This window comes from Cannabis sativa, chromosome 9 (assembly GCF_029168945.1).
Source record: "Cannabis sativa cultivar Pink pepper isolate KNU-18-1 chromosome 9, ASM2916894v1, whole genome shotgun sequence".
NCBI classification, from domain to species: Eukaryota; Viridiplantae; Streptophyta; class Magnoliopsida; order Rosales; family Cannabaceae; genus Cannabis; species Cannabis sativa.
Window position 1 is genome coordinate 47,325,163 of NC_083609.1, and position 11,881 is coordinate 47,337,043.

General features: G+C 32.6%; 1 protein-coding gene across 2 annotated transcripts; it reads left to right on the forward strand.

Annotated features, from left to right (window-relative positions):
- Positions 1-209: 209 nt before the first annotated feature.
- LOC115723013 (L-Ala-D/L-amino acid epimerase) lies at positions 210-7,248 on the forward strand. Of its 2 annotated transcripts, XM_030652409.2 has the most exons (7): positions 226-975; positions 5,388-5,498; positions 5,628-5,844; positions 5,954-6,287; positions 6,434-6,495; positions 6,640-6,726; positions 6,943-7,248. In XM_030652409.2, the coding sequence occupies exons 1-6, from the start codon at positions 460-462 to the stop codon at positions 6,705-6,707; spliced, it is 1,308 nt and encodes a 435-aa protein (XP_030508269.2). In that variant the 5' UTR covers positions 226-459; the 3' UTR covers positions 6,708-6,726; positions 6,943-7,248. The 2 variants fall into 2 exon arrangements, with proteins under 2 accessions (XP_030508270.2, XP_030508269.2); XM_030652410.2 differs by lacking the exon at positions 6,943-7,248 and having other exon boundaries at positions 210-975; positions 6,640-6,930.
- Positions 7,249-11,881: the final 4,633 nt, after the last annotated feature.

Below are 11,881 nucleotides of genomic sequence, written 5' to 3' on the forward strand. Positions count from 1 at the left end.
TATGCATTAAACTATAATTATAAAATTTATACTAAATATAACATTTATTTTTTTTAATAAAATTTAACACAAAATTCACATATGGGAAATCTAAACATAAAGAGAAGTAGCAATGCTAAAAAATAAATTATTATAGTCATTTGTTTTAGTTATACATATTTTATAAAGAATATAAGTGGTTCTTTATCATTAAATTATTTAATTATACTAATAATAATATGAATAAAAAATTGGGGCTTTAAAAATATGAAACACACCTTTCACCGTTTCGGTTTCATTAATGAATATGTAATATGTATTATAATCATTACCCAATATTATATAATTCAACTAATTCCAAGTCACTGATCCACTAGTACCATGCGTACCCTATTATTAGCATCTCTCACCTGAAACTACACCTCCCGACAAAAACAGTTTCCTAGAAAAATTCATCAGAAATTAACAACACCTGAGAAAATGGCAGCGTTTCGTTATTGTACTGTGATTTCTCCATCAACATCTTTCTTCTGCTCCGGAAACCAAAAGAGAGCTTTCCAATTCCAAAGCTGGACACCCAGAAAGCCCAATCTCAATGTCAACAACGCCAGTTTTTCAGGGACCGCAGGTAGTAGTGAGCTGGTGGCTGTGCCGGATTTAGTGTGTAATAAAGACGAATCGAGCAGCTTTAGATTCAAGAATTTGATGGAGACTTTCTGGGTTGACGTTCAAGAAGCTGAAGAGAGACCATTGAGGCTTAAACTCATCACTGAGCCTGCTGAGACTGTTTCGTCGTCTCAGCTTCAAAATATGGCCATTAGAGTTGAATTGAGGAATGGCTGCGTCGGATGGGGCGAGGCCTCTGCCACCCCTGCCACGTCAGCAGAGGCGGCTCTGGCCAAGGTCTGTGAGTTTCTGCGCCGGAGTCCACCGTTGACTTTGAATTTGGTGCTTCAACAGATTGGTTCTATTCTTCACGGACAGGAATATGTTTCTGTGAGTATTTATAATTATTTTTTAGCAGGAGTATTTATAATCATTATATGACCTTCCTTATAATTTAGCAAATCAAATGAACACTTTTTAAGATTAATTTTATTTTTTAAGACGGTCAGTTATATTCCAATAATAATTTATCGTTATTTTTATTATTTTAGATCAAATATTTTGTTAAAATTATTGATTACAACTTTTATTTTATTAAATAATAAAATGAATCTTATATTTTTTAAAATGGTAAAAATAAGATTATGAGTTTAATTTTTGACAATTTTTTTTTAATATAACTAATCTGGAGACAATTTCTAATACATATATAGAAAACATAAACAGTATTTTATCAAAACACTATTATTATTAAATTTTATTTTGATAAAAAATAATTTTAGGGTCTTCTTTGTACAAATTTTGTTATTTTGTTATTTAACAAAACAAAATGCCTAATTAGTAACTTTTGTAAAACAAAGATTTCAAAGTTGTATTTACCCTTAATATTATTTTACTTATAAGTAATAATTTTGGCCTTTTTTTTGTTTTTTATTTCAGCAATGAAAGAAAATAGGAAAAGTATTGTATTTTGTTCTAAATTTTATATTAAAGAGTCATTTTACCGAGTTGTAGCCATTTGTTAATTTGTATTTTTTTATATAAATAATAACCATAACAAATTTAAAGTTAAATGTTAAAGATTCTGATTGAAGCCGATGTAATTTAATTTATCTCTAATATTTACATTTGGATCAAATGCAATCAGATTATAAGAAATATGTTTATATCATGTGTTTTAAAAAAAATATTGGGTAATCTTATAGTACATTTCTAAATGATTATTTTGGTATAGTCTTTATTTGTTTTGGGATTAAAGGAATTTTTTAATTTATTTTTCTATTAATAACATGTATTGTAGTTATATAAAATTACTTGTAAATTTTTTTAAAAAAAATTAAATAACTTATAAATTTTAAAAATAAAATTCAAATATTTAGTTGTATATATATGCGTGATAACTCAAAAAAAAATTATAATAATATATCAAGACATTTTCATGAAAAATTATACACTTCCAAAAATAAAGTTCAAATATCTGCGGAATTGTAAGAAAGAGGAATTTTTATAAAAAATTACAAGTGATCTTAAAAATAATTTCCTATACACAATCTTGAAAAAAAAAAAAAGAAGACTAATTATGAGTTTTGTCTTCTGAACTTTGACATGTACCAAATTATGCTCCCTAAACTTTTAAGGTTATTGAAAATGCCCCCTGAACTATTGAGATTGTTGTATTTAAGGACTTTTTTCTAATTTTAGTAAAAAAGTCTAACATGAATGAAAGTTCAGGGGGCATAATTAAGTACATGTCAAAGTTCGAAGGGCATGATTTGGTAGATATCAAAATCTGAGGAATATGGTTTAGTAGACAAACAATCATTGAAATAGTAAAATTGAATAAAATTAGACAAAAGTCCTTAAATCCAACAATCTCAATAGTTCAGGGGGCATTTTCAATGGCCTTAAAAGTTCAGGGAGCATGATTTGGTACATGTCAAAGTTCAGGGGACAATCCTAATTAGCCAAAAAAAAAAAATATATAGTTGGATAAAAAAAATTAGCATGAATGTTGAAAGAGATAATCAATTTGGGAAGTTCACTAAACATTTCTCCAAAAGTATTTACAATCATTTTCCAAAAACAAATGTTTAAAATCTAAGTTATTACCTCTAATTAGACTATAAGATCCAATTTTTCAATGGATTTTTATACTAAATTTGAACATAACAATAGGGTGTTCATCAAACCATTCAAACCGCTCAAATCGCCCCCAACGCAAAAAAAAGTGTGGTTTGAAATTCTTTGCGATGTGGTCGCGGTTTGAAATTTTTCTAAACCGTGCGGTGCGGTGCGGTTTGCGGTTTTAAATTATTAACATGCGGTTCAAACCGCACTGCACCACACCGCATAATATAAAAATACCAATTTTTATATTTATTTAGGTCCAATGTGAAAGCCCAACCTAAGCCCACTAATTATTGCATTGTGTAAACTTAAAACTTTTTTTTCATATTTATTTTCAAGTCTTATTGTATTTTTGACAAGTGTTGCTCAAGCTTTATTGTATTTGTGATATTTTAATTATTTTGGGCTCGTTTAGTACACAGTATAAGGGTCATATTGTATTAAATAATAAATAACACTATGTTTGGATAAAACTATGTATTGTATTAATTATTATGACCAAATTTTTTAATACAATGTTTGTTGTATTATTTAATACATAATAAATGGTCCGTATTAGCTTGTATTATAATATTTACAAAAGATTTCGGGTCAACACCAATCTCTGACCTGGACCCAAGCCTGGACACCGACCCCAACTCCGCACCCCAGACCCTGACCCGGACCCCTGACCCCGGACCCTAGACCCAGACCCAGGACCCCGACCCGGACCCAAGACCCGGGACCCGAGACCCAGAACCCTAGACCCTGGACCCTAGACCCTGGACCCCAGACCTCGACCCCGACCGGGGACCGCGGACCCAAACCCCGACCTCGAACTCCATACCTGGACACGGACGCGGGCCCGAACCCAAACCCGGACCTAAAACCCGGGACCCGGACCTGGTCCCGGTCTCGAACTCGGACCCAGACCCGGATCCAGGACCCCGACTCGGACCCGGACCCAAGACGTGGACCCGAACCTGGGATCCGGACCCGGTACCCGAGACCTAGACCCGTAGTTGGTGTTGGGATCGAGTGTATTAAAAATATATTATAACTTTACACAATCAATTAATACAAGTCAATACCAAACATTGTATTGTATTAAATAATACTAATACAATACAATACAATACAACACAATCTAACACAATACAATACAATATATTAAAATACGGCGTACCAAACGAGCCCTTAGTGATAGTCCAAACCACATAAACCGCACCGCAGCACATTATTTTTTGCGGTGCAGGGCCAGTTTGGGAAATTGAAAAATCGCATGTGCGGGTTGATTTAAAAAAAATAGTCAAAAACTGCACCACCCGCACCGCAAACACCCCTACATAACATCATATTAATAGATTATTAATTATGTAAGAGATATGTTATATTCTTAGGTAGTGTATGTCTTTTAGTAGTTTATATTTATTTACATATTTTATATTAAATTTATAATACGTAATATATTTTTGAGAAATTATTTCATATACTATTTCTTATTTTTTTTTAAATTTACGTTTTAGGTTATTCCGGTAGTTTTTATGTGGATTGCTATATAGATTTTAGTTGGGCTTTAAGTTGTTTCATTAGTTGCTATAAAAATTTCTATATAGACTTTCGTAAAAATCCAAGAAAAAAAAACTGTTTTGAAGTAAAAATATAAAAAAGATTCTATAGTTTTTATTGTATAATTATTTGCCAACAGTTAACATATTTAATGACATGAAATCCATTAGACTTGAATCCAATCCAATTCTTTGAACAAAAGGATTTGGATTAAATTTTGTGTATCTTTAGTGGTTGGAGTGTCCTCTGTAAATACAAATTATTACAATATTTCATAATTTCTTTTATGGATAATGTTTTTCTTTTATGGATATTTAATCATACTAAATACATTATTTTTTCAATTACCAAAATTCAATCCTTAATTTAAAATTTCGCAAATTTTTAATTTTCATTTTCAAAGTTATTCCAGGATATGCATTGTTTTTTATTTTAGTATGAACTTCCCTTCCAACCTTTGATATTTTATTCTCATTTTTCTTTTTAATTAATCTCATCATCAATTCACAATGTTCTTATTCTTTACAAAATTATGGTAATAACTAAAAATTTATAATATTTATATAATATATACATGGCTAATTAGCAATCTTTTTCCCGAACTTTAACATATACCATATCATGCCCCCTGAACTTTTTTGGCCATTAAAAATTCCCCCTGAACTATTGAGATTGTTAAATTTAAAGACTTTTGTCTAATTTCATTCAATTTTACTGTTTCAGGTATTAAATCATTCTCTCCAGACTTTGATATCTACCAAATCTTACCACTCAAACTTTTATATGTATTAAATTATGCCTCTGAACTTTCATTTATGTTAAATTTTTTTACTAAAATTAGATAAAAGTTCTTCAATTTAACAATCTTAATAGTTCAGGGAGAATTTTTAACGGCCAAAAAAGTTCAGAGAGCATGATTTAGTACATGTCAAAATTTAGGGGAAAAATTGCTAATTAATTTGAGTTTAAGATGTTAAAAGGCATCGTAATGTCACATATGATTGATGGCACAATATGTACATATCTTGTTGAATAAATAATATATGATCATTTATAACGTACTGCATTAATATAGTGTTTAGTTAATAACAATGCTTATATATTTTGAGTGAAAATGTCTTGTGAAGCTCAGGGCAGGAGTTGAAATGGCATTGATTGATGCAGTTGCCAATAGCATTGATGTGCCTCTGTGGAGATTATTTGGTGGTGTTTCAAATAGATTAACTACTTCCATAACAGTACGTACCACATTCATGCTAATCTTAAATATGGCAATTATTTATCAATTTTTATTGAGTTTTAAATAGTAGTATTAATTACTATGAATACAATTATTTGGTTCTCAAATTTGGTCTCATAATCTACAGATCCCAATTGTATCTCCAGCTAGAGCTTCTCAATTGGCTTCAAAGTACTATGGCCAAGGGTTCAATACCATAATGTTCGATATGGGATTAAACATAAATGCAGAACTCGAAGTTATTAAAGCTGTAAAATTAGCTCAGCCCCAATGCTTGTTTATTTTGGATGCAAATGGGAAGTACACTTCGGAAGAAGCTGTGATGGTTCTTGAGAAATTGCATGGTATTTCACATTCTCAACATTTCATAATACTAGTTTATGCCATTACGTCCTGAAATAAAGCACTGAGTACTTAATAAGTACATTAATTATAGATTGTTGTTCTTTCCAGGCATGGGAATAAGTCCAGTTCTCTTTGAGCAACCTGTTCGCAAAGATGACTGGAATGGTCTTGCTTATGTTCGAAATGTTGCAAGAGACAAATATGGGATTCATGTTGGTGCAGATGAGAGCTGCCAGAGCATGAATGATGTAAAGAGAGTAATACAAGATAAATTAGTAGATTTTATCAACATTAAACTTGCAAAATTTGGGGTTCTAGAAACACTCGAGGTCATTGATGTTGCAAGAAAATCAGGCTTGAATCTTGTAATTGATAGCATGGTTGAGACTAGAATTGCCACAGGCTTCGCTGGTCATTTGACTTGTGGACTTGGATGCTTCAAGTAATTTTACTTTCTCTTAATTTGTGTCTTCCTCAACACTAAGTGGATTAATTTAAATTGGTTTTGTTGTAATTACTAATTCTTTCTACCTTTCTTTAGATACCCTTTCATGAACAAAGGCCTAAACAGTCCTTTTCATTTTGCAGATATGTAAATCTGGATAGCCCTTTAATGTTGTCAGAGGATCCGGTTTTCGGCGGATATGAAGGTATACGTATTCTCAGCTTGAGCATTTGATTAGTGTTTATGTGTGTGTGTGTGTTTTTTTTTTTTTTTAATTTTTTGTAATGGAAAGTGTTATATGTGTTTCATATAGTCTAATTTGCTATCGATCCAACTTTTGTGTCTTCAGTTTCTGGAGCTGTCTACAAGTTCACAAATGCTAGAGGCTTAGGAGGTTTCCTTAAGCATGAGTCATGACAGAGTCTCGTAGTGGGCAGTGAGTTGCAACCTTTTTTTTTCCCTTTTCATTTAGAAGACTACTATATACGTAAATATGAGTTTTCTGTAAATGTTGTGATCTTAGTATAAATACCAAAAATAAAATCACTATGATCATATATGCTCAGCTGTAACGACCAAATTATTAAGCACTAGTGAATACAAAATATAATATACTAATGGCTGCAATTTTTCCTTCCTTTTTTTATGATAGAGCTTGTGATGTTGGTGATGATCTATCTACAAAATCCGTGAGCTTGTGCTAGAAAGGGAAAGTTTAGTTTCGAATCTGAAGAGATTGACAAGTCATTTTCCCAGACTAGACTATCATGATGTTCATCTACTTTTCCCTTACTCATGAGTTACTTGTGCATCTTTGATATTATAAAATCATCTTGTTTATATTTAATATATATTGCAAGTGTTTGTGAGAAGAAATCTCAATTTAATTTATTGAAAAAAATACAATAACACTTATTAAAAGTTGTTGTAATAACGTGATGTAACAACAAGTTGGTAACACTTTGTTTTTTTTAATGAATCGGGAAAATTGTATTAACTCACAAAACTTTTTACAACCTAATAATACCCGAAAAAATCAAGCCTAAATTGTGTATCCATACAATTTGTACAAGAAGAATAATCGGTTTTTCAATACAATGAGTAGAACCACTCTTTGTCATCACTAGAAACTTTTTTAGGCCAAAATAATTTCACTCTTTGGAGGACTACAGCCTTCAAATCCTTGCACATTTTCATACCATCTTAAGTTTCCTTATTCCAGTAAGGGCCAGTTTGACACAGCGGTACTGTGGGAAATGAGTGTTTGGTAAATTATAAATTTTAAAGTACTGTGAATTTGTTAAGATCTATTATAATGATAATGATTATGCTATAATCTAGTTTATTATAATCACAAATGTGTAAAAATTTATTTTATATTATACTTTATTTTCTATATATATATATATATTTTTTTTTTTGCAAATATAAATTTATATGCATTTGATAAAAATAATTTATAGTATTTTTAGATTATGTTTTGTTAAATTTTAAAAAAGAAATTAGAAACTTAAGTATATAAGAAATTTTTTGAGTTGATGTCGTTTATTAATATTAAATAAAATATAAATTATCACTTTTTGAAAAAAATAAAAGATTTAATAATTATTTATTTTAAATATTTTAATTTTTTTAATATATAATAAATAAATATATATGATTTTAGTACAAAAAAATTATTATAGTCTTTTAATCAAACAACTTTTTTTAAAAGTTGAGTTGGAGCAGCTTTAGCTTTTAGTTGTAGCTTCTCTAAATTTTTTTCAAAAAGCTGTTTTTTGACTGCTTACCAAACACATTTTTATCACAGTTTTTTCAAAAAGTAGCTTTTAGCTTTTTCAAAAGCGGTGCCAAACGGGCCCTAAGTCACATTCCTCATCTTCCATATATGATAAACTAAGCTAGTAACAGCAGCAGCTATTACAAGCTTCCTGAATTTGCTGATTTTAGCTTTCCCGAGCCATCGTACCAGACCAGCAAGATTGTGATTTTGTGGTTTCCATTGCAGCCAATCTTTGATTTGATGCAGACACAACCGAGATGTTGGAAAGTCAAAGAATAAGTGAGCTGATGTTTCAGTCTGCACTTTACACAGCAAGCATTGTTGGTCAACACTAATTCACATCTTGAACAATCTATCTCTTGTTTTGAGCCTTTGTTGAATAGCTAGCCAAGATACAAAACCATGTTTCGGTGTGTTAAGTCTCCCCCATATTTGTTTACACCAATGCACTTTCACCTGAACTGGACTTAGCAGATGGTAACTCTGAGCCACAGAGTACTTCTACAGCAACAGATTGCCATTCAAAGCAGTCTTAAACTGCTCTTTGAGTCTCACCAAACAAGTCCAGTACCAGCTAGCTTGGCTTGGTAGGTTGTAACCCCACCAATCCTCATTATGCAAGTAAATACTATTTATCTATCTCAACCATAAGCTATCCTCTTTATTGGCTAAAGCATATATGTACTTCCCCATTGTAGCTTTATTCCATGCTGAAACAATCCTTAAACCCAGCCCTACAGCAGACTTAGGTTAACATATAAAATCCCAGGCCACAAGACCAGACCCTTGGTACAAAGCATGGCCTTTCCATAGATAGTTCCTGCATGTAGCTTCAATTCTTTGTATCACCTTCTTAGGTAGTAATAAAAGCTAACTCCAATATGTATGAATAGTGAGAAGAACCGAGTTTATGAGGGTTACTCTACCCGCAAACGATAGATTTCTCTAACTCCATGTTTTAATCCTAGCTGTCATTTTTTCAACGGGAATCTCACATTCCTTACCTGAAATTCTTTTCAAGCAACTTGGGATCCCCAAGTAAGTAAATGGTAGCTTATGAATTGTGAAAACAGAGGCATTTACAATCATATTCAGGTCTGATCTTGGCATTTTACTACTATAAATAGCAGATTTTGAGGGGTTCGACTGTAAACCCGAAGTTAAAGAGAATACCTTGAGGCCTTGAAACATATAATAAAGACTCTTAAAGTCACCATTACAAAACAAGAGAACATCATCAGCAAAAGAAAGATGGTTTATCTTGATGTTTACACATCTATGGTGGAATTTGAAATCATGCTTCTCTCTAATTTTCCCCATAATTCTAGAGAGGTATTACATACCTAAAACAAATAGTAGTGGGGACATGGGGTCACTCGTCTAAGGCCTCTTTTTGATTCAAAAAAGCTGTGCAAAGTCCCATTAACACATGAGTGAGAATTTAGGAGTGCGTACACAATTCATCACAAGAGTAATGAATGACTTTGGAAAGTTAAGTTCATGGAGCATTTCTTTAATAAAATCCCACTCTATAGTATCATAGGCTTTTTACAGATCAAGCTTGATAAGACAACTAGCCTTATTTGTTTTCCTACTATAATGCCTAACTAGGTCCTGACATATCATTATGTTATGACCTATAAATCTCCTTTCAATGAATCCACCCTAATTTTGAGAAACTAAATCAGGAAGAATTACTTTCAATGTAGAACACAAAAGCTTTGTTGCCATTTAGTACACAACATTACAACAAGCTATCAGTCTAATGTCTTTGATAGTATTTAGACATTTCATTTTAGGCACTACAGTTGAATTGTAGAATTGATCTCTTTGAGTATCTTACCAGATTCCAAGAAAGATGTGATTGCTTGATACACTTCATCACCAACTAGTTCTCTGTTGTCCTGATAGAAGAAGCTTGAGAAACCATTTGGCTCGGGAGCTTTGTCTCCTGGAATCCCAAACACAGCTTGTTTCACCTTCTCCATAGTGAATTTCTGTGTGAGCATGTCTGCCTGGTTCTGGGATAGGATGTTTCCTCTGTTTATTATTTTGGTGCTGACTTTCCTCGTTCCTTCTAGTTGAGTCCCCAAAAAATCTCTATAGTAAGAAACAAAGGCATTTGTAACTTGTTGAGGTTCATGTGCTCTTGTCCCATCTTGTTGCTCAATCGAGAAGATTTCATTCTACCTAATTCTTTGCTTTATACTTGCATGGAATAGGGCTGTATTTGAATCTCCATTCTGTATCCATGTAATTTTGGCTCTCTACTGCAAAAAAGAAGTATATTCTCTCTGCACCTGCATAAAACGGGTTCTAACTTCCTGTTCAGTATCCAGCAATGCATGGTTTAGGGTCCATATGTCGTCGAAGCAGTAGTCGGAGTCAGAGTTTATATATTAACTCGACTGGATGGCTCGCTGATAAAGAACTACTAGAACGTAGAACATTTGCGACCCTACTACCAATAAATAAATGATGTAACTCGCATTACTGATGTAAACTTTAAACTTCACTTATGAATAAAGAGAATCATTTATATTGAGTAAAAATAAAGTTTTATTCTTTAAAATTACTCAAGGGGCATTTATGTATGATTAACCGGAATTGATTTGAAAATACATTATATAATGCAAACCCGTCATTTCAATTTTTTTTTTTTGAAATTCAAAGGTTCACGACTAAACCTCTTTGACAAAAGTGGAGTCTAACTGTTAAAACTCCCTGACCAAACCTTTTTGACGAGAGAGGGGTCGAATCGTTATAACACCTTGATCAAACCTTTTTGACGAAGAAGGGATCAAACAACTATAATTTTTTATTTAAAACCTATCCGACGGGAAAGGAAAATCAAAAGTTATAACTCACGTATAAAACTGAATACTAACGGTTCTCGCGATCTTGGAAAGTACTAAATGAGGCATCACGACGCCTTGATAAAAGTACTTGAACCTAAAAAATGGATAGATAATATAACTATCCATACAAGCAAATTAAAAATATACAAAGTGATAGAATCATTAAAGTATATTTAAGTTTGCTTAAGGGAGATTATTATTGCTATAGCGAGGCAGAATTGACAACTGCTCAAAAATTGAAAAGTTTAGTAGATTACTAACCACTTAAACAGGAAGATTATGAGCAATGGAAAAACCCAAAAGTACTGTACATTTGATCAAAATATAGTTGTTTACATTGTGAATAAAAACGCAAGTAAACAAAATTGTATTAAGTTCGAATGAAAATAGTACAAGGCATTAAGATAAAATAAAACCCAAGTTGGGTTACAAACTTGTCTGTACAAAAATGCCACAAGGGGCAAACCCTTAAGTCATCTTCCTAAACCAAGGATGAAAGGGGAAGCCGATGAACTTGAGAAAGACCGTCTACACGTAGCTCGGAGAAAGACCGACTACACATTGCTTGAAAAAGATCGGCTACATGTAGAGAGCCTTGATCTTTGCACATACCTCATTATCTCCTCATCATCAGAGGATCTCATTCCCTGAAGCTGAGATCTCTTTCCCAGCCTCAGGAAATTCCTCAATACCAGAAAGAGGATGGTGCAAAGGTCTTCTGGCATAGGTTTGGGTCTTGGCTTGGCTAGATTCTCTAAAAGAAACCACGCTAAGTTTCTTCCCAGGTTCATCTGCAACCATGCCAACCTTCCCCTGGAATTCTTTATCAGCTTGAGGAGGACTTTTAAGATCGCTCACAAGATCTGTACCCTTAGGGATCACTTGTGAGGATCTCCCATGGCGAGTTACGGGGTTCCCCTGGTTTGGATTGGTCGGAAGCTGCTCAGCCT

Bases quoted from the DNA above. Each gene is read 5' to 3' on its own strand.
- LOC115723013 (XM_030652410.2), top strand. From the start codon at position 460: ATGGCAGCGTTTCGTTATTGTACTGTGATTTCTCCATCAACATCTTTC. The intron at 5,499-5,627 runs GTACGTACCACA...CATAATCTACAG, and splicing joins GATTAACTACTTCCATAACA to ATCCCAATTGTATCTCCAGC. The intron at 6,288-6,433 runs GTAATTTTACTT...TTCATTTTGCAG, and splicing joins TGTGGACTTGGATGCTTCAA to ATATGTAAATCTGGATAGCC.